The 23,767-nt window shown below is 37.9% G+C and overlaps 1 protein-coding gene across 4 annotated transcripts; it reads right to left on the bottom strand.

Moving 5' to 3' along the window:
* Nucleotides 1-80: 80 nt before the first annotated feature.
* Nucleotides 81-23,426, bottom strand: LOC110616700 (protein ARABIDILLO 1). Of its 4 annotated transcripts, XM_043950054.1 has the most exons (15): nucleotides 23,314-23,426; nucleotides 23,152-23,221; nucleotides 22,919-23,000; nucleotides 21,230-22,645; nucleotides 20,832-20,990; nucleotides 20,662-20,742; nucleotides 20,387-20,518; nucleotides 19,511-19,638; nucleotides 19,184-19,271; nucleotides 17,355-17,449; nucleotides 3,820-3,883; nucleotides 3,361-3,536; nucleotides 1,259-1,480; nucleotides 788-872; nucleotides 81-627 (listed from the first exon to the last, which is right to left on the bottom strand). In XM_043950054.1, exons 4-15 carry the CDS (start codon nucleotides 22,583-22,585, stop codon nucleotides 451-453), a joined length of 2,763 nt encoding a protein of 920 aa, XP_043805989.1. In that variant the 5' UTR covers nucleotides 22,586-22,645; nucleotides 22,919-23,000; nucleotides 23,152-23,221; nucleotides 23,314-23,426; the 3' UTR covers nucleotides 81-450. The 4 variants fall into 4 exon arrangements, with proteins under 4 accessions (XP_043805989.1, XP_021614865.1, XP_021614881.1 ...); XM_021759173.2 differs by having other exon boundaries at nucleotides 21,230-23,000; nucleotides 23,314-23,425; XM_021759189.2 differs by lacking the exons at nucleotides 20,662-20,742; nucleotides 23,314-23,426 and having other exon boundaries at nucleotides 21,230-23,284.
* Nucleotides 23,427-23,767: the final 341 nt, after the last annotated feature.

Here is a 23,767-nt window from a genome sequence, read left to right as displayed (position 1 = left end):
AACTACATGAGCAAAGATGCAAATTGCATTGCAAGCAAGATTCCAAAAGAGCCTCGAAGATGTTCGGCACTGAGCCTTGGTAAGTCTCAAACAGCTACGATATCATTTATATGGAAGGTATGTCACAACAAATACAGATAAAAATACAAGAAAATCAATCCCCAACCCAAAGTACTTTCTAATATATAACAAGAAATGTTACATTTAAGGGACCAGAAAAAAAAAAAAAAAAAAAAAAAAAACTCAAACTCAAAAACTCAAAACACCTAACAAATGAGGGGAGAGAAAAGGAAAGAAGTTACATTGAGCAATGTTGCTTGAGCACCTTAGTTGCCTCTCCATATGTAGATCATAGCACAAAATAAGTTCCAATTCCATCCATAAGCAAGTTGTGTTTTGTTTGTGAACAGGGCTCCAACAATGAAACTAGGCTAGTTTTAACAGCTCTCTTCATATTGACGGTTCTATCTGGTGGTGCTCAAGGTTACGCAGTACTATTCTTGCAAAAATTTTCGCTTCAAGCGGTGCAGTTGCTGCAGCAGCTGCCGCACGCACAACTCGTGTGGCTCCTGCATTTTGCATGAGACTTGCGTGGTGCATAGCATGTCGGCCTCCAGGAATGGTAAACTGCATGATGAATCACATTTCACATGATCAGTGTTCTTTAACATTCATTCAGTAGTCTTACAGGAAGAGAAATAGGCTAAGAGAACTTGGAAGAGGAAGTGGAAATTTTCAGAGAGATCGGGGAGAGGGGGGTTTCAGCCTCTCAGCATGCAATTAATACCTGGAGAAGGGCAAATGCAGCACAAGCCTTGAGTATAGAGGAGGGATTTCGTAGCATGGCAATAAATCTTCCAATTTCAGCCCCACTATGACCCAAAAAATAGGGGAAATGCAGGGGACAAAGGGAACTCCAGTCAGTAATATCAAACAAAATCACATAAATAAATAAACAAAACAGTGAACCTGTAAATATGAATTCCATTCAGGAGAACATGGACCATGGAACAACTATAAGGAATATAATCCAGAGTCAACTGAAGAATATTTGGATGCCAAAAGATTGAATAGAAAAGACTGCAGCTCAGAAAATCAGCATCTCATATCCACCACATTAATCATTATTGATTTATATCAACAAGTCCCAACTCCCAAAGCATAAAAACATTTGTGTTGATGCAATTGCATGTGCATGACTCTTAATTTCAGCTTTTCCACACAATAAACTATGTTGGGAGAGAGAGAGATTTATAACCTGCATCTGAGATGTCCTGCTTCTTGAATACGAACTCTCTCTGTTACTTGTGCCAAGGCTGCTGGAGCTGATGATGCAGCAGCAACAGCAAATGTTTGTTGATCAGAAAATGTCAGGACAAAAGTTTCAATGTGCTTCAAAGCCATCCTTCTAGCGCCATCTAAGCTCACACTCTTTGAAGTGCTTTCGGTCAAAGTTCCTATCAATGCAAATTCATCCATTCTGCATGTGGAGAAATATGAAGTATTATTTTAACCAAAATTTGCTCGATTCTCGGAGGATTTAAGTAAGAAATAATGAGGTCTCTAAAATGTTGGAAAACAGATAAATACCACAAGTTCCAATAAGAGGTGACAAAGAATGATATCAAGCAATTAGTTCAATTTCTGCCTTCTCTTGGAAATTTTTAATTGGATCCATGATAGTATATATATTGTTGAATCCCACATCGGTTGTGGAAAGGGGTAATGTGCCCCCTTATATGGGTCATAGGCACTCCTCCCCTTAAGCTAGCTTTTAGAGTGAGTTAGATTTGCCCCAAATTTAACATGGTATCAGAGTCTCCCCATCCGATGTTGGGCCTCCTATAAATATGTCACGCACAAGTAAAATTCTGGACGTGGGGGTGTGTTGAATCCCACATCGGTTGTGGAGAATCCCACATCGGTTGTGGAAAGAAATAATGTGCCCCTTATATAAGCTATAGGCACTCCTCCCCCTTGAGTTAACTTTCGAGGTAAGTTAGGCTTGGCCAAATTTAATATAATATCAGAATCTCCCCATTTGATGTTGGGCCTCCTATAAATATGTCGCGTACCAGTAAAATTCTGGGCGTGGGAGGGTGTGTTGAATCCCATATCGGTTGTGGAAAGAGGTAATGTGCCCCTTATATGGGTCATAGACACTCCTCCCATTGAGCTAGCTTTTGGGGTAAGTTAGGTCTGACCCAAATTTAATATATATATAAGAAAGTTGGAAACTGATTGTATGTGTAGTGTAAAGGCATAACAGTTGGATTAATCCAGAGTGACTAGCATGCCCTTTCCAAAATTTTTACATCAAAGAGAGAGAGAGAATGCCAGAGTAATGTTTGACCTTTTATATTTTTTCATGGTGGATAATAGGGGGATGCTGGGGGAACAGAGGGAAAAAGCTTTATTTCCTAATAATTATAATTCCATGTAATCAGGTACTTCCTAGATCCCATAAAAGCAGTCCTATAGATGTTATTCTAGAAATGCAATAGCATTCACAGACATAACTTTCAAGTTAATTTTCCAATTTTATTAATATTCATAACAGTCGTTTTGCTTAACATATAATAATTCGTACACCACATAAATGCACTCCTATAGACTTGTTATTTCATGCAACAGCATTATTGGACATATGTTTCCAGTTCATTTTCTAATTTACTAATTGTTAAATCTGAATTAGGTCTAACTCTCTCCAAAAGCTAACTAAGCTAACTAATGGGTGGATTGTCTATGGCCCATACAAGGGCACATCAATACCCTTCTCCCAAATCGATGAGGGATTCAACACAACTCCTCGCACCCAAAACCATACTGAAACCACACTGAAACGTAACACATGGGAGGCCCAACATAAGTGAAAAGACTCTAATACTATGTTAAATCTGGTCCATACTTAACTCACCAAAAAACTAACTCAAAGGGAACATTGTGGCAATGGCCCATATAAGGGGCACATCACACCTTTTCCAAACCGACGTGGGATTTAACACTAATATTTTAACATTAGTATTTTATTTAGCATAAAGAATATCATGAGAAAAGGAGCAGTTTGCCCATTTGACTTTTGTTTAAGGATATTACAGGATATACTATTATAACAGGACAAAGAAAGTGCTAACGATTATATGTTTAGACAAAATCATTTGCCACAATGGATTAAACTGGCTAAACAGCCGAGTCCAGTCCGGTTTAGAGGGGGAGGGGGAGAATTGGAACAGGGACTCCCCACCTGGCCCCCAAACCAAAGAAATAATAATGAGGACGACGACAAAAGATGGTAATTCCATGCAGAAAGGAGATAACCTACAGACCGGAACCTCATAGGGATTCCAAAGGAGTTGGTACCTTCCATCAAACATGTATGCCAATGCCAATGCAGCCATGAAGCGTGCCATCTTTGATACTGATGAAGAACACAGATGCACAAGCGCAGGAACTCCACCTTCTTCCACTATCCTCAAAGCATTTCCTGGGTTGAAAGCAAGATTCCAAAGTGCCCCTGCTGCAGTTTCATGGACATCCTAATAGTGAAAATATACATAGAGTTTTCAGTCAAATTCTACTAGCAACAGGAAAAGCATGAGGAAAGTTGATAAGTTTCTAGAAATATTGATCTTACAATTAAAAAAATGAAAATAAAATTAAAAACATAGAAAAATAAATTTAAGTATTTATTTGTTATGGCATGAAAAATAAATAAATAAAATGCACAACAATGTACTCACTAGTATATCTCTCTAAGGCATGCTCGAGACAACTTTGAAAATCTAGAGAAATTGGCTACTAAGAAATCAAAACACTAACCTCTGCCTCAGATCGTGCCAGAGCAATCAGAGGTGCAACACCTCCTTCTCGTCCGATGGCAATGCTAAGAAAGACCAACAAACATATATATAATATTAGCACATATGCACATACCCCCAAACATGATAAATAGAACACAATCTTTTCCTACAGTATTTGCATATACAAGTTAGTCAAGTAAAGTGCCAAGAACAACAATAATATAAAATTGCAAGGTTTGAAGATAAACCATGAATATCTAAGCAGTTAGCAGGTCCAAAAGGCAAAACAATTTGATCCAGTCATACAGTAAAGTTGTCAAGTGTGTCAGTTTGATGATGCTAGGATGCCATCCTTATTCTACTCTATAATGATCAGATGCTATTAGTATGATGCTAGGATGCCATCCTTATCTACCCTATAATGATCAGATGCTATTAGTAAATTAGGGAAACTAATTCAATGGATACATTTTTGTGGGGATTAACGTTCCATCCTCAAAACAATCATGTTAATTGTAGTTACTCTGATACTGTAACTTTGATTTTTGGTGAGCAATGCAACAGAAAACAAGAAAAGAAAGAAAAACAGAGAGTTTTACGAGTTCGGATTGATCTTCGTAGATCGTTCTATGTCTCGAAAGAGGAAATCCTTTATTCACGAAGAATTACAGATAAAAAACAACCACACACGAGGACAAACTCCATTACAAATCAACAATGGCAGAGAAAAACAAAAATCACACGCGCTTTTCACACTTTTTCACACACAAAACAGAGAGATAGTCAGCTCCTTAAATAGCAGACTCAACGACCTTGGTCCCTCAATATAAAAGACTAAAAAACCCTTCAGTTCTTTTAAATGAAGGCGGAAAAATAAAACGCCGTTGTTCTTTTTAATCCTCTCAGATGTTCTGACTTCTTTAAAAAATCCACGTGTCAGACCTTTCGAGCAATTTGAAAAATTCGTGCATTCTGATCTGAAAAATTTTGAGAAAATTTAGAGAATTCTTGTATTTCACTCTTAATTTTTATAATTGGTTTACAGAACTATTTATACACAAATAATTATATCTAAATAGGAAGCAAATAATCAAATAATAATTACAGAGATAATTAAGGATCCTAATCAAATCAAATCATATCTCTAGAATCAGTTAGGATCAGCAAATAAGTCAACACTCTTCTCAAGTTGGTGCAAAGATGTCGCACATGCCCAACTTGCAAATCAGATTATGGTAGATCTTGTTGTTGAGCCCTTTAGTAAACACATCCGCAAGTTGTCCAGTAAAAGTTACATGAATTAGGCTCAAGACACCGTCTGTTAATTTTTCTTTAATGAAGTGTCGATCAATTTCAATGTGTTTTGTTCGGTCATGTTGGACTAGATTTTGTGCTATACTTATAGCAGTTTTATTGTCACAATACAAAGTTATCTTGTCTCTCTCGGGCAATCTCAACTCCCTTAATAACTTCTGCAACCACAAGAGTTCACACACACCTTGGGCCATTGCTCTGTATTCTGCTTCAGCACTTGACCGAGCAACAACACTTTATTTTTTGCTCCTCCAGGTGACAAGGTTCCCCCTCACAACTGTGCAGTAGCCAAATGTGGATCTTCTGTCATCGAGAGATCCTGCCCAATCTGCATCTGTAAAAGTTTCAACTCGGAGGTAACCATGTTTGGAATAAAGAAGCCCTTTCCCTGACGCAGACTTTAGGTATCTCAAGATGCGAAGCACAACATGCATATGAGTCTCGCGAGGGTCATGCATGAATTGGTTGACTAAGTTAACAGCATAGGCTATATCCAGTCAAGTGTGTGAGAGATAAATCGACCTTCCTACCAATCTTTGGTATCTTCCAATATCCACGGACTCATCAGTTTCTGTTTCCAACTTGTGATTACTTTTAATGGGAGATTCTACTGGTTTACACCCCATCATACCAGTTTCTTCCAAAAGATCCAGAATGTACTTTCTTTAGGAGATGAAAATTCCTTTTTCTGATCTAGCCACCTCGATACCTAGAAAATATTGCAGTTTTTCTAGATCTTTAATTTCAAATTCCTGAGCCAACAACCTCTTTAGTTGAGCCATTTCCTCTTTGTCATTACCTGTCACCACTATATCATCAATATAAACAATAAGAAGGGTGATCTTACCCTTGTAATGTTTGATAAATAAAGTGTGATCAGCATTGCTTTGTTGGTAACCAAAGGACATCATGGCTTTCCTAAACTTGTCAAACCAAGCTTTGGGAGATTGTTTTAGCCCATACAAAACCTTTTTTAACCTGCACACCTTTCCTTGTGTCTTCTCATCGGCGAACCCAGGAGGAATTTCCATGAACACTTCTTCCTCTAAATCTCCATGGAGGAAAGCATTCTTCACATCAAATTGTTGCAAATTCCAATCCGAGTTAGCTGCGCAGGGTAACAGAACTCTGATTGAGTTCATTTTTGCAACTGGAGCAAATGTCTCTTGATAATCCACTCCATAGGTTTGGGTGAATCCTTTAGCAACCAATCTGGCTTTAAACCGTTCAATTGTGCCATTAGCTTTGTGTTTCGCTGTGAACACCTATTTACAGCCAACGAGTTTCTTCTCAGGTGGGAGAGTGACAAGCTCCCAGGTCTCATTTTTAGCCAATGCTTTCATCTTGAAGAAATATAATATTTGTTATTGTATTTCACAATAGAAATTACAATCTATTTATACATAAGAGACTGTATCTAAACAGAAAGGAAAATCAAGTCTATGATTATACAATCCTAAGATTAAGTAACTGATCCATCTATCAATATTTACTTTCTATATTAACATATTTACTTCCTGTAATTTATAACATTCCCCCTCAAGTTGGAGCATAAATATTAATTATGCCCAACTTGTTACATATATAATCAATTTCAGCCATAAGAACAACCAACTCAAAATAATCAAAATAAACAAAGGATCAGAAAAACAGAATCCGTGAACAGTAAATCCTGAACAGTAACCGATGAACATAGCCGTGAACAGTTCCCGTGAATAATACCCGATGAATAGTGCCCGATGTCTCCAAATGTTACCCTTTATGGGTAATCCAAATGCACAGAACCCTAAATCTCTAAATGTTACCCTTTATGAGCAATCCCGATGAACAGAGCCCTAAGTCTCCAAATGTTACTTTTTATGGATAATCCAAATGAACAGAGTTCTAAGTTTCCAAATGTTACCCTTTATGGGTAACCCCAATGAACAGAGCCCTAAAACTCCAAATGTTACCCTTTTATGGGTAACCCAAATGAACAGAGTCCTAAGTTTTCAAATGTTATCTTTTATGAGTAACCCCGATGAATAGAGCCCTAAATCTCTAAATGTTATCCTTTATGGGTAATCCCGATGAACAGAGCCCTAAGTCTCCAAATGTTATCCTTTATGGGTAACCCAAATGAACAGAGCCCTAAATCTCCAAATGTTACCCTGGATAACCCAAATGAACAGAGTTCTAAGTCTCCAAATATTACCCTTTATGGGTAACCCAAATGAACAGAGCCCTAAGTCTCCAAATGTTACCCTCTATGGATAATCCAAAATCACGTTTTACCTGTTTCAGCCGCTATTGAAGACGTTGAGATAATTTTAATAATATGGGTTTTACTGTCAAAAACCATTTCAACCAAAATTCTATACCCCTTTACCAAACGAATTAAAGGAAGATAACCAACGCCCAAACGGCAAACGAATCATAGATCTGACAAGCGGGTTGCAAGGCAACTAAACGCCTCCACCCAACATCCAAACGGCAAACGAACCACAAATCTGATAAGCGGGTTGCAAGACAACTTCGGCGTCCTCTCTAGGTGGACGATGAGACAAATAATACCCTAGATGGGCAACACAAAAGAACATGAGCCCTAAGTCTTCAAAAATTTTAAAACTTGACGAGAGAAAAAAATTAAATCTCTACGAGAATGGCTCTGATACCATGTAGAAATATAATATTTTGTTATAGAAATTACAATCTATTTATACATGAGAGACGGTATCTAAACAGGAAGGAAAATCAAGTCTATGATTATACAATCCTAAAATTAAGTAACTGATCCATCTATCAATATTTACTTTCTATATTAACATATTTACTTCCTATAATTTATAACACATCTCTTCAATCATTACTTCATTCCATTTAGGATCTGCAAGAGCTTTCTTCCAATCATGTGGAATAGACACAGAAGAAATAGACAAGGCAAAGACTCTATAAGAAGGAGACAAGGATTCATAAGAAACAAAGTTAGAAATAGGGTGTTTAGTATAAAATCTGACCCCTTTTCTTTATGCAATAGGTTTATCTAAGTCATTGGAGCATTCAAGAGTTGTGGGTAATTCACCAGAAGAAGATTCTTGATTGGGTAACTCACCAGAAGAAGATTTTTGACTATGAGTAAACTGCATAATAGCTTCTTCTGTCTTGTCTCTCCTCGAATACCTTCTCAAATTTGACTTGTCCAAAGGACCAATTCTCTCTCCTTGATTGGACATTTCTCCCTGTCTACTAGAACTCAAACTTTCTAGTTACCACATATCATTCAGAATCACAAAATTCGGGATCACCTCTTCTTACTCATTATTCTCCCCCTGAAGAGGTGAGTGGGTGGTACTAAAGTAGGGTTCAGTTTCTCGGAAGGTAACATCCATATTGACTAAGTATTTCCTAGAGGGAGGATGATAACACTTGTATCCCTTCTGAGTTGGAAAATACCCAACGAACACATATTTAAGGGCTTTGGGTTCCAATTTCTCTGCCGTCCTAGTATAGATAAAGCAAACATACCCAAATACTTTTGGTGGAACAACGTACGAATTCTTCCCTTGTATAACCACCAAAGGACTCATAAAGTCAAGGGTCTTGAGAGGCATTCTATTGATAAGATAAGCAGATGCAAGGATTGCATCTCCCCAATATGCTTTGGATAGATTCATGGTGAACATAAGAGATCGAACTACCTCCAATAAACGCCTATTTTTTCTCTCAGCAACTCCATTTTAAGCACTAGTATAAGGACAACTAGTCTAGTGTATTATTCCATTACTCTCCAAATAAGCAGAAAAGCTACTATCCATGTATTCTCTTCCATTGTCAATTCTCAAAATTTTCACTTTAGTATCAAATTGAGTACAAACCATCTTATAAAAAGATTGAAAACAAGAAAAGACATCACTTTTAGCTTTAATCAAATAAACCCAAGTCATTCGAGTGCAACAATCAATAAAGGTGACAAACCATCGATTACCAGACAAGGAGACAGTTTGAGTAGGCCTCCAAACATCAGAATGAATAGTCGCAAAAGGAATTTGACTTTTATTATGACTCAAAGGATAGGATGTTCTAGTATGTTTATAGCATACTCACAAGCATCACAAAATAGAGAATCAAACTGAGTTCTAGCAAACAAATTAGGATAGAGTTTTTCTAAGGCAAAAAATGATGGATGCCCTAACCGTCTATGCCATTGTATTATTTCCTAATTGACATCCTTATTTTCTCCAAAACAGGCTTGAGATATCGAAGAACCTGGATCACCTCCAACATATATAAGCCATCATGCAGCCTACCATTGCCAATTCTCTTTCCTGTGCGAAGATCCTGAATAACACAATGATCAGGAAAGAATTCAATTTTATAATTAAAGGCATTGGTGATAGCACTGACAGATAAAAGGATGACAGAAAAGTAGGGAACATGAAGGACAAATGATAATTTAATGTTGGATGTGCAAATAACTGAACCTGTTCCGGATATGGGAAGTAAAAGAGTCATCAGCAATTTTGACACTATCTTTGGTTAGAGAAGGAAAATAATTGAGAAAACCTTTAGAAAAGCCTGTCATGTATCTATTCGCACCAGAATCGATAATCCATGGAACATTATTAAGAGAGGAAGCATTACCTGACTTTACTCAAGAATCGAGACCCTTTTACCTTCTGCCATGGTAAAGACTTATGAACCGTGAAAGAATAGGAGGTACCCAAGGTTGTACACACAAGAGAGCCCAATCGATTCACCAAAAGACCGGGTTGCGGCACGGGAAGGTCGGAAAGATGGTCAGAATCATCGCCGGAGTGATCGGAGCGGGGAAGCAGCATCAGGATTGGTCACGCGCTGGGACGCGACGCGGGCTTTTCCAGCGTCGGAGCTGGGCGATCGGCTGGCGACAGTCCTAGTACCGGCGGTGAGAGGAGGAAAGACTCCTAAATGGGTTAGTACCAAAAAAGGTAGATTTAGAGTTTTGAAACCCTAAAGAGAAAAAAATTGAATTTGAATCCTAAAATCAGGAAAAAGCTCTGATACCATGAAGAATTTTTAGAAAATTTAGAGAATTCTTGTATTTCACTCTTAATTTTTACAATTGATTTACATGACTATTTATACACAAAGAATTATATCTAAACAGGAAGCAAATAATCAAATAATATTACAGAGATAATTAAGGATCCTAATCAAATCAAATCATATCTTTAGAATCAGTTATGATCAGCAAATAAGTCAACATGATCTTCCAAACATTCTGAACTTCTTCATCCGAACTACTCTTGCCCTGACAAGTCTTCAGACTTCCAGACTACTCTCGCCCTCCAGCCTTTCGAGTTCTCAAGTCTTAGCAAATCTTCGAGTCTCCGGACTTTCCTTCTGGCCTTACAAGCTTCCGAGCATCCAAGATCTCCTAAACAACTGGTCTACCTTGACGAGCATTCGAGCTCCACCAGCCCTACGAGTATCCCAGGCACTCCAGCCCTTTTTTCATCAGACCTGCCTTGCTTAGCGCTACTTCCATCATGCAGGTCGGCCCTTCCTTCAGGCAGGTTTGCCCTTTAGCAAAACACCCCGTCAATAGATCGTCACACCTCGTTATAGATTTGATAATCTGTCAGGCCATCTACAGATTGTCTAATCTCTCTCTATTTTGTCCAGAAGTTTCGAACTTTTTTGAAGAATTCGAGCATCAATCCTACAATTCTCCACTTTGAACTTCTACAACTCATATGAATCCTCGTCACTTCTTCAACTTGACCTTCTTCATTCTTCGGTCAACCTTAACAAGCTCAACGTCCTTTTGAGCTTGTTAACCGATAAAGTCTTGGTGAGTATATCTGCAGGGTTTTCTTCTGTGTGGATCTTCAAAACCTTGACAATGCCTTTAGATATCAAATCTCTAATGAAGTGCAATTTGATATCTACGTGTTTGGTTCTTTCATAATGCACGTTGTTCTTTGACAAACTGATAGCACTCTGAGAATCACAAAACATCTCCACTGTCTCTTGTTTGAATCCGAACTTCTCCATCAGACCTTTTAACCATATTCCTTCTTTAATGACTTTAATGCCGTATACTCGGCCTCTGTAGTCGAAAGAGCTACGACATGCTGCAACTCGGACTTCCAGCTTACAACATTTCCACCAACAGTTAATACATACCCTAGTACGACCTCCTTTTGTCCAAATCAGCTACATAATCAGAATCACAAAAACCTCCGACTTTCAAACCTGATTTTCGGACATAATTGAGTTTCAGCTTATGTGTTCCTCTAATATACCTGATTACCCACTTCACAGCATTCCAATGATCTCTTTCTGGTTTGCTCATGAACCTGCTGATAACTTTGACTGTATAAGCTAAATCCGACCTTATTTCAATCATAGCATACTTGTTGCTACCAACACTTGAATATGGGACCATTTCTTTGAATGACTCACCAAACTCCTCTGAATCCTTATTCGAACTTAGCTTGAAATGAGCCCCTAATGGAGTATTCACAGCCTTTGCTTGGTCCATTTCAAATGCTGTTAAAACCTTTTGCGTGTAATTCTCTAGAGATAGAGTTGATCGGTTTCCAATTCTATTTCTCGGAATGTTTATTCCCAGGATTTTCTTTGCAGGCCCCAAATCTTTCATATCAAATTCTGCTCCCAACATTTCCTTCAATCTCTTGACCTCTGTTTGATCTTTTGCTGCTATCAACATGTCATCTACATATATCATTAGATATATTAGAGACTAATCTTCAAGCTTTTTAAAATAGACACAGAAATTAAAATTGCTTCTCTGAAATGCATTGTCTTGCATGAAAGAATCACATCCCTGGTTCCATTGTCTAGGCGACTGTTTTAGAAAGAGAGATTTGAAGCTGACAAACCCAAACTTCTTTTCCTTTTTCCTCAAAACCCTCTAGTCTTCATGAAAATCTGCTCTTCTAAGGTTTCATGTAAGAACGCAGTCTTCACATCCATTTGTTCCAATTCTAGATTTTAATATACTACAAATGATAACAGAACCCGGATTGAAACATGCTTCACCATAGGAGAAAAGATTTCATTATAATCTATTCTTTCTACCTCCGAGAAACCCTTAGCAACCAATCTTGCTTTGAATCTAAGTTGTTCTACACCTGGAATGCCTGACTTTCTCTTCGAAAGCCATCTACACCCTATAACCTTTTTCTTTTCAAGTTTCTTAGTGAGAATCCAAGTGTTATTCTGCTTCAGTGACTTTATTTCTTCCTCTATTGCTTCTTTTCACTTTCTCCAGTCCTTAGATCGCTTGACTTCTTGATATGAGTTTGGTTCTTTAATTTCAATCTCTTCTGCACATCTGAAGGCAAAAGCCACAGTCTTAGCCTCATTATATCTTGAAAGGGGTTTGATTTCTCTTCTACCTCTATTCCTTGCAAGCATATCATCACTAAGATCTTCTTGCTCGGAATTCACCTCTTCCTCTGGCCTTTGTCCCGATTTTGCATATTTGGATTCATCGTCTGAAGAGATGTTCTTCTCTTTAAACCCTGATGAAGTCCCAATTATTCTCTGAGAAACTCCACCTTGATCTTCAGTCCCCTCACTATTCTTGATCTACAATGTAGACACCTAAAATGTAACAGTTTCCTTGCCTGAGATTTGCCCTGTAACCTCTTCCTCTCTCTTTCTACAAGTCCTTGAACACTTGTTCTTCATTGAACCTGACATCTCTGTTAATGACACACTTCTTCTCCTCCAGCAACCAGATCATGTAACCATTGATTCCTGGAGAATATCCAGATCCTGTAACCATTGATTCCTTGAGAATATTAAATGAATATCCCCTTTCTTGCTCTTGGCAACAGTTTACCCTGACCACATCTGTTCTAGAACATTTAACTCTATAGCAGTAGATGGAGATTTATTGATCAGGTACACACAAGTAGATGCAGTTTCAGCTCAGAAATTTTGAAATAAACCTGACTCATTGAGCAAGCTTGCAAGCTTCTGACCTTTTCCATTATTTTCTTATTCATCCTTTCTGCAACGCCATTCTGATGTGGTGTATAAGCACATGTCCTGTGCCTCCAGATTCCCTACTTCCTGCAAAATGAATCAACCTTTTGATTACAGAATTCAAGACCGTTGTTTGTCCTCAACGTCTTGATCTTCTTTCCTATTTGATTCTCCACTAGGCATCTCCATTCCACAAACTTCTCAAAGGCTTTATCCTTTGATTTTAGGAAGTGAATCTAGATCTTTCTTAAGTAATCATCAATAAAGGAGATGAAATACTGACACTTTGACAAAGAGAAAGGAATGTTTGGTGATCCCCATAGGACTGAGTGAATGTAGTCAAGAATTTTCTTTGTTGTATGCTTTTTGGTCTCAAAGGACAACCTCTGAGATTTACCAAAGACACAATTTTCACAGAAACTTAGAGAGGATAGATTAGTACCTTGAAGCAAACCCTTTTTGACTAGAGTATCCATTCCCTTCTGACTCATATGTCCAAGCCTGCTGTGTCAAAGGCAGGTTTGATCTTAAACAGCCTCAAATGGATTTGCTTCACCATAAACCATTTTGCCTTGCAAAACGTATAGACCTTCTATCAGCTCTCCTTTCATGACGACTCTACAGCCTCTGACAATCTTCATTATGCCTTTTTGAGTCTTGTACCAACAGTCCTGCAATTCAAGTGCATCAGGAGAAATAAGATTTCTTTTGAGTTCAAGAATATACCTCACTTGAGTTAACATCACAATCGTGCCATCATGCATCATGATCCATACTGTGTTGACTCCTTTAACATCGCAGGTTGTGTTGTTTCCCGTCTTGACTCTGCCTCCATCTTTTCCTTCAAATGTGGCAAACCATTCATTTCTCGGAGTTATGTGGAATGTGCAGCCTGAATCCAATATCCACTGTTCTTTAATGTATGACTCAGTGGTGGACAATACCTCTGAAGTTTCTGCAGTCAAAACTTCAAAATCTTGCATATTGTTGTTTATAATTGTCGCTTCACCCTTCTCGTTCTGAGAAGCCTTCTAATTGTTTTTCTTTGAATTGTTGTCCTTCTTGAAATGGCATTTCTTGCCATAATACCAGCATTCGGCTCTACTCTTGGACTTTGATCTTGCCCTCGATTTGTTCTTGCCCTTGTTTTTGTTGTCTCTATGCTCAAATCTTCCCCTTACTACCAGACCTTCACCCTGATTTCTTGTACCCTTTCGAGCATTGAGTTCTGCTTCTTTGGACCTTGCTACATTATTCACCTCTTCAACCGTGATACTGACTTCAAAACCTCCCTCAACTGTTCATAAAGGGGAGGCAAAGAATTCAACAAGTACACTGCTTGGAATTCTTCCTCCACCTTAACCTACAGAATTAGACAGCATCTTCTGAAAAACGTCCAAGTTCTCCTCAATGGTCTTGCCCTTGTCCTTCTTGAAACCCGAAACACTCTGCATCAAGTACATTTTGTTAGGTAAAGATTGTTCCAAGTAGAGTTTCTCCAGAAGTCTCTATATTCCAAAAGCAGTCTTTTTATGGATCAATTTTCTGAGGATCTGATCCGAGAGACACAAAACTATAGAGTTCTTGACCTTCTTACTTCTTTCTCTTCTTGACCGGCTCCTCAATATCTTTCTCTTTGAATCTTGCTTCTTGATCCGAGGTGATAATTGAAGCAGCCCTAAAAGATTCCGAGATTTCTGGAGTTAAAGAAAGGATCCTTTTTTGGACTGAAGTTCTTTGTTTCTTTGATTCATTCTCTTCCTCAGGATTCCATGTTTCTGGATCATCATTAAGAGCATCTTACAGCCCCATGATCTCGAGACTCACCTCGATCTTTTTCTTCCAATGCATGAAATCTCCTCTCCCATCAAACTTCTCAACATCAAGTTTCTGCATCGTCGATGTCATTCCTTTCTTAACCAGACTTCAAGAAAACTGATCGGCAACGAACCTCCCCGCTCACAAACCGTCCTCTGATACCACTTGTAGTTACTCTAATACCGTAACTTCGATATTCGGTGAGCGACGTAGTAGAAAATAAGAAAATAAAGAAAAAAAAAAAGAGTTTTACAAGTTCGGATCGATCTTTGTGGATTGTCCTACGTCTCGGAAGAGGGAATCCTTTATTCACGAAGAGTTAAAGGAAGAGTTACAGAGAGAGAACAACCACACACGTGCACAAGCTCGATTCCAAATCAACAATAGTAAAGAAAAATAACAATCAAAGCGCTTTTCACTTTGCGCACCTTTCACACTTTCTCACACACAAAATAGAGGGACGTCCAGCAGACGCAGCGACCTTAGCCTCCTAATGAAAAATACTGAAAACCCCTCAGTTCTTTTAAATGAAAGTGGAAAAACAAAACGTCATCATTCCTTTTAATTCTCTCAGACGTTTCGATTTCTTTAAAGAATCCGTGTGTCAGACCTTCTGAGCACTGTTAAATTTGGGCTAGGCCTAACTCACCCAAAAAGCTAACTCAAATGGGAGGAGTGTCTATGGCCCATATAAAGGGCACATTACCCCATTCCACAATCTATGTGAGATTCAACACACTGCCCTCACGCCCAGAATTTTACTGGTACATAACATATGTATGGGAGGCCCAACATCGGATGGGTGGCTCTGCTATCATGTTAAATTTGGGTCAGGCTTAACTCACTCCAAAAGATAACTCAAGGGGGAGGAGTGCCTATGCCTCGTATAAGGGGCACATTACCCCTTTCTACAACCGATGTGGGATTCAACAAGCACTTTGAGGAATCCATGCATTCTGAGCTTCCGGGCATTCTGAACTTCCGCATCCGGGCTACTCTTGCCCAAGCGAGTCTTCAGGCTTCCGGGCTACTCTCGCCCTCCAGCCTTTCAGTCTTCTGAGTTATCCTCCAGGCTTTCCTTCTTGCCTTACAAGTTTCCGAACATCCGACCTCTCCTGGACAACTGGCCTACCTTGATGAGCATCCGGGCACCACCAACCCTACGAGCATCCTGGGATCCCGGCACTCCAGCCCCTCTCTCATCAAGCCTACCTTGCTTAGCCCTGCTCTCATCAGGCAGATCAGCCCTTTCTTCAGGTAGGTCTGCCCTTTAGCAAAACACCCTGTTAATAGGTCATCGCACCTCGTTACAGGTTTGATCATCTGTCAGACCATCTACAGGTTGTCTGATCTCTCTCTTTGTTTTGTCCAGAAGTTCCGAGCTTTTTTGAAGAATTCAAACATCAGTCCTACATTGCTATGCAAGTTGTAAATTCATTTCTAAAACCTATGCATCATACTCATGGTTCTAACTATCATCTATTACATGCCATATTGGACTTGGACAATACATAATGGATCTGACTGCGAAATATAGTTGGAAAATCAGAAAATCTTGCCTTGTTATCCTGTTGTTTATTGTCGTTTGTCTTTAGGCAAGACTAATGCATTTAGAAAAGATTTTTTTTTTTTCAGAGAATTGAGTCTTTGGGTGTGTTGATGAAAGAAGAGAAGAAGAAAGAAGAACAAGGAGGATGCAAGGAAGAAAGAATTTGGGGGGCAACAGGTGTACCCAGGCTGCTGGACAGACAGTTTTTTTCTTTTTTTTTTTTATCGAAGTGCTGGACAGACAGTTGAAGGAAGTGAATTCCAGAGTTTCTGTTTTTCGTTGTCAAAGTGCTTCCCCGCCTCCCCCCCCCCCCCCTTTAAAGTTTCCTTTTTAAGACCTAATATATATGATATAGCTGGGGTTTTATTTTTTATTTTTAAACTTAGTACGTACTAGAATTTATTTTATATGGTTACTCTCAGCCCTATACATAAATATAAAGCTTGTTTGAAAATTTATTGTTTAACTTTTTTTATTTTGAGTAACTTCTTAAAAAAAGATTATGTATTTGACCTTTTTCTTTTTTCATCATAAATTGTTGGATAAACAATGTCGAGGTGATACTTAGTTCAATCTTTGATTCAATGACTTTAGCCATTTTTCTTATTACCAAAATTCATGGTAAGAGCGGACGATTGGGTATGAAATGGAACAATTCAATCTGATCCTGATTCCATCATTTGAAGTCCTGCACATATCACTCAGGCACCCAGCCAATCTTTATTTCTGCCTTTCACAAGGAAGAGTCTACATTCTACACACAATGAGGTGGAGGGAACTGGAATTTTTTTGGTTGAGTGAATACACAGAGCCATTATGTGGAATATTAACTAGGCAATCAGAAGCTTTATAGTCACCTCTAATGAAGGAGGGCAAAACCCTAATGCACATACCTATTGGCTTCTGACACCGACAATCCCCAGAGAGCTCCAGCAGCCCTCTCTTGTAGACCAGGGGAGGCATTTGAACAGGATTGAGCAAGAGCAACCTGAATAGCCACGTAAGATCAAAAACCTTCAACATGCAGTGGTATTTTCAACTACATTGAACATGCTACAATTTGGCAACTGCAATCATATAAATTCGACAAGAAAAATTGTAGATCCAAGAAACCATAGCATAAATCTTGGAACTTATACATTGGCAGTTTTGCACGCCCATAGAAATATCTCAAATAGTTTCAGCAATAATCACAAAAAAAAGGGACACAAAATAAACATTTCTCAAAGACTTGGGTTAAGCAAGGTTTAACATATATGATGCCGTGAACTTAACAAGATTTAAACATGTCACTCAATAATTATCAAAGACTTAAACATGACAACTCCAATTAAATAAGCTGAAGAAATACCATTCACATTTACCAATCCTCAGGAAGCATATCAGCTAAGGATAGCTAGAAGAATGGCCTATTCAAGACAAGTGAAGTCCCAAGGTGATTTTCCTACCCATGGAAAAAGGTAAAAAGAGAATTATTCCTATGGAGTCTTGGAGAAAGAACTAAATATAAGATGTTGAATAGTAAGAACTAAAGATAATATTGATTACCCCATTCTCAACCAATATGTGACTATCTCCCAAGATCAATGCATTTATATTCCCTTTTCTTGAATGGCACAACTTAGAATTCAATTCAAGTCCACATAATATATGTTTGTAAAAATTCTAAAATTGGATTCAACCGCAATTATTTCCTAAAATATCCTTCATAAAACTGGTTTATTTAGAAACAAACATATTCCTTAAAGAAGGAAAAAATGAGATGAAAAAGGTATTTATAAAATGAAAGAGAAAAATTAGAGGAAAGAAATATTAATAAAGCAAAAAAAAGAACAGAAAGAAGAACATTCAAAATGCAAATTATTTCTCAAAAAAAGAAAGAAAATGGAGAAGAGAATAATATATAGAAAGAAATAAGTATTTTAAAAAAGAAAAAAGGGGGAAAAAAGCAAAAGGACAGAAGTACAATGAGGAGAGAACATGAGATAGAGAGAGGAAGGATGAGAAAGGCATGGAAGAGAGATAAGATATATGCAGATGAAGAGGAGAGAGACAAATGAAAGAGAGGGGAAGCTAATGCAGAGGAGATATATGGAAAGAAAGAGGGAAGAGATGTGGGCATTTTTTTATCCAAAAAAATTGTTAGTTGAGTTTTATGGACTTCATTGGGAAACTCCCTTTATTTGGATAGAAGTTGTTTGATTATGTTAAATTCTGCAAATTGAATTTATAGAAACTGATTTCTATAGTTCCAAATACAAAACATGGAATTCAAATTCATTCCGTTCCGAACATGAATTATCATCTTCAGCTTCACTATTCTTTACCTATACAAGGGAAAACAATGTATTCATTCCAAAAAAAGACCTTTATCCTTGATGAATCAATAACCAGCAAGTTCATATTATAACACATCAACTTAGAAAAAAAAAAGTTCCAAAGGTCTTGCAAGTGTTTAATCATTAGTGTTGTACTCACACAAATTTGGTATTTTTATTTGATAAGGAACAAATTTAGTTAGTCATTAAGAAATCTTTTGATATTAACAGCTTCAATAAACCTTCTTCTAGCCATGTAAGTCAACTGAACAGCACTTTGTTGTCTTCTAGAAGTACATCCCACAAGGCACTTCCCATAAAGCACTTGTATTGCATGAAATCATGCTAAGGCTTATTGCAAAGGGTAAAAAGATTCAAGATCAAGCAAAGTCAAAATATCATACCAAAGCCTCAACACCACCAGCTGCTGCAATTGCTTCTCGATTCCTGTCATCAAATGATAAGTTCCATAAAGCACCAGCAGCTTCCTGCCTGTTCAATGATCAGTTCAAATATCAGATATCAGATAAACATGCTAATAAATAATAAAATCTTGCTTTCATGCATTACAAATTTTGGTCCATATATCTTTAAACTATAATTTTCCTACAACATATAACTTTTTTACTGGTGAGTACTGGAACTCTTAAGGCTGCTCAAGTAAGTGATATAAGCTAGGACCATGAATAAAAATGTAAGCAATATATGTCAAGACTGAATAAATAAATTACCTGACACCTTCATGTGGTGAACGCGTAAGTTGAACAAGTGCTTCAAGAGCACCAGCCTCTTGTCCAACAGCAGCATTGTTAGTATTGCTATCTCCATGAGCAGCTAAGTTAGCTAATGCACGAGCAGCCTGGCAACCCAAGTTACCAATTAAAATGCAACAAATCAACCCCACATCAATCCCATCTCCCAGATCCCACACTAAAAAAAGAAAAATAAATAAATAAAACCTCAAACACACACAAATACAGAGCACAAAATCATCACAAATCAACAAAGAATTGTTTAAGCATGAAGCATGATGGCAGGCAGATAGAATTTAAAGCATGATTACAGAACAGTTATTTTAGATCATGTAATGTAATATAAAGTGGCAGGGACAGAGGTACAAAAGATAACACATTAAACATTGTAAGACATACCATAACAAAGGGAGAATTCCAAGAAAGGTGTAGAAGCTCTGAAATTTAAAATTTAGAATTTTGGGATCCCCTTATTAAAGTCAACTAAGCCCTATCATTTATCAGATGTCACTGAAAAGTAAAGTTACTTGAACTGGAATTACATGCGACTTTTATATCTGAAACGGTTCTTATCAGAACCCACAACCTGAACCTTATGGAAGGTATTACCACATACAAAACCTTGACCACTTTCCAACATCTGTTTTCCAAAGTTTTGGACAATCTCTGTTATCACAAACAATTTGATTCTGATTTACTCTCAAATTAGGCTTTTCCATTATCGCATTTTGGGCTACTGTTTTATTAAGTGTGACCACAGCTAATACAAATAGACAAGCCAAACTGTTTTATTGTGACATTTCTCATTATGTACTTTTCTTCTTCACCTGCAACTAAAAAGTGGAAATGACGCACCTGCTCTTGCACTCCCTCAAACTTGCAGTTACAAGCAAGCATCACTAAGGCATGTACACCACCTGCCAGCGCAACCTCCATGCTACACTTGTCATCAGCTGCTAAATTAGCCAAAGCACCAGCTGCACGTTCCTGAAAAACATACAAAAAAAATCAGCACAAGAATTAGCCCTCATGCAATAGCTACATGAATTGCATGCAGAAAGGGGGGGGGGGGGGAATGGACAAAATATTTCATATGACTAAATTGTTGCACAGGTTATTAAAGACTGGACCAGAACTCCATCACCACCAGAGGACCATTTGAATATAAGATCAACTAAAGCTTTTACACCACCAGCGTCAGCAATGACACCCTGATAATAATTGTTCAAACAAACACACAGTTAGAAGCATAGAACATTCGCCATGTGATGATAGACATGATAAAACACAAGTATTCAACCTTGTGCTCTTCTCCAACTGAGAGATTCCAAAGTCCTCCGGCAGCCTCTTCAGCCACCAGCCTGTTCATGGACCTTGCCAACCCAGTAAGAATGTTGATTCCTCCTTCTTCTGCAACCGCTTTTGCAACATTTGCATTCACAGACAAGTTTGCGATAGCCTACACAATTTAACAAATTAATGTATTCAAATGAATTCCATCTTTTTTCTCTGCAAATCAAACTCAGGATTAGGTGATTCAGACGGATAATCCGGTGGATCTTATACAAAATAATAATCTAAAATCTGATTAAGCTGCTTAATATATTGAAAATTAGAAAAAAAAAATCATTTAAAATGACTGGACCACAGAATAATTGCATATGATTATAGCCACTATGTATTCAGAAATGAAATCACCTTAGCAGCCTCTGACTGAAGACCTTCCCTCCAGGATTTGGCAAGGTCTAGAAGGAGGCGTATACCACCATCTCGCATAACTGCTTCAGCCCTTCCACAGTCTATGCTAGCATTTTCATCATCAATGACAACAAAAGTTGCAAGTCCTGTGGCTGCCCTTTCTTGTACATCTTCCTGTGAGCTCTGCATTAAACTGAGCAATATCGCTGCACCTTGCTTTAGCCAGAAATCATCCAGACCTTGAGGGTTGCTCTCAGCAGTTCGCAGAAGGGTATGAGATAGGATCCATTCTAGCCAAGTCATAATATCATCAAAGTTTTTGTCCTTGGTCTTTGAATTCCTCCAATCCAAAAACACATTTTCCCCTTTCTTTGAATTTGTAGTATCGGCAAATAAAGAAGCTAGTCCTTTAAAAAGGTCAGTGAACAGGGCAATTAATAATTTGCCTTTGTACTTGTTTGGTCTGAAGGTGGCGTCTGCTTCGAGAGCTGAACAATTTAATGCACACAAAACCTTCAAGCTATGAGATGATGATAACAAACTAGAAACAGCTGTTGGTTCAATATTAGTTCTTGAAACATCTAATCCAATCAGTTTAGGCAGCTTATGCGAAAGAGTTGAGATCACACCCCATTTCATATTTGATGTCCCAGCAACTGAGAGGTAACAAACAGATACTATGTTTCCCAATGCAACCTCATCAACATTAAGACAGTCTAAGAACCCAATATCAATCAAATTTGGACAGTGCTTGGCCAAGGCATTGATGGCATCAGCAGAAACATCCCTAATTCCAGACAGCCGAAGTTTCCTCAGTTTAGGACAGCAAAAAGCAATTGCTCTTATAGCATCACTGCTGATCCTCTCACAGAAGTCAGGCCCAAGTTGGAGGCTTTCAAGCAATTCATGCCGAGCCACAATCACAGAAAGAGTTGCATCTGTTATTTTCCTACAGTAATCACCACTTATTTCACGCAAATTCCTAGCCTGGAGATGTATTATTGCATCAGCTGACTCTGCTCCACGAAACCTAAGCTTCTGAAGATTTACACATCTAGAAGCAAGTGACGTCGCCATGGCAGCATCACATTTGTGAGCATGGAGATCTAAAGAAGTCCACAAGCATGAAGAACTGCCTAGCGCCCTCCATGTGCTACATGTTGATGACAAGCTTGCCCGGTCTCGATAATTCAGATAGGAAAATAGTTGGATAACTGAGTCATCAGGCAAGCTAGTCCAATCAACAGCCTCATTGCTATTAGAACATGAAACCTCATCTTCAATTTCAGGAAAACTAGGCAAAACCACCTTCTCGTTTCCTTTCTTTGCCACTTTGCGCCGCACCCTACGACTCATATCTCGATCAAATAAAAAAGTACCAGGTACTAATACCTTTGGACCCCAGACACCTAAATCCTATAACCAGTTAAGAAACAAACAAGGACCCATTAGAACACACCCTTTAAACTTTAAAACCCAGAAAGCAAAAAGAAAACAGGAAAAAAATGCTCTTTCAACTCCAAAACCCTAATGTTTTGGACAAAGTAATAGAATTGCCTATATAAATCACACGCAATAAAGATTTGTAATACACAAGTCACCCTGAAAGGCCACCGATATAGATATAACCCAATAAAGTCCTTTGAGTAAAAATACATTGCAGAGAAAGCAATCACGGCTTTCTCAAACCTGGAAGCTGGAGCTTTTATGAGCTTGCGTGTTAACCCTTAAATCTTGAAGCTTGTGAATTAAATTAGTTGCTTCTAAGGAACTGCACAGAAGAAGCGTCAATGGAGCTTCAATAGATTATGAAGAGAAAACCCAACGAAAGTATACAACAACAGAACCACAAGGAATGATATTAGAAGAATTCAGGTGGGCAAAGAAGAGGAGAAGAAAGGAAGAAACCCTTAAAAACATACATGCTTTTACTCTCTCCTCATTTTTTCCTGTTGGGCAGCAAATGTAAAAGAAAGAGAGGAGAGTCTGTCTCTGGTGAGATGGGAAAAAAAGACCAATAAATAAATAAAAAGATTAAATTACTGCATTGAGGTTGTGTAGGAAATGGTGTGAAACTAAACTACCAGCTCATAAGGCAGTGTCTCAAATGGCAATCACCTCCATTGCTTAACGCAAGTCTTCTAATTAATTTTTTCTTCTTCCATGAAAAAATTGGATCTTGTTTATTATGTTTTTCCAACCCTGTGTATATGTATAGCTAATTAGCTATAGCATGTGATCGTTTGCAATAATCAAAAGTATCAGTATATTCTTTAGTAGTGAGAGCACGTGACTTGCACATGCTAGTTATTTAAGCCGATTTATTCTATTTTTAAATATAATATTATATATTAATAACAATATCTTATCATTTACTGTTACTTATCTCTTTATAATTTTATTTTTATTTTTATTTTGCCCCCTTGAGTAAAAAGAATAATTTATTTTAGTGAAAGATTATATTATTTATTAAATTAATGGAGGTCCAACTCAATTGTTGAATAATGATAATTATGATGATGATTAAAATGATATTAA

The sequence above is a fragment of the Manihot esculenta genome, chromosome 1 (assembly GCF_001659605.2).
Source record: "Manihot esculenta cultivar AM560-2 chromosome 1, M.esculenta_v8, whole genome shotgun sequence".
Lineage (NCBI taxonomy): Eukaryota > Viridiplantae > Streptophyta > Magnoliopsida > Malpighiales > Euphorbiaceae > Manihot > Manihot esculenta.
Note: the sequence above shows the minus strand (reverse complement) of the source record. Positions and strands in the feature narration are given on the sequence as shown.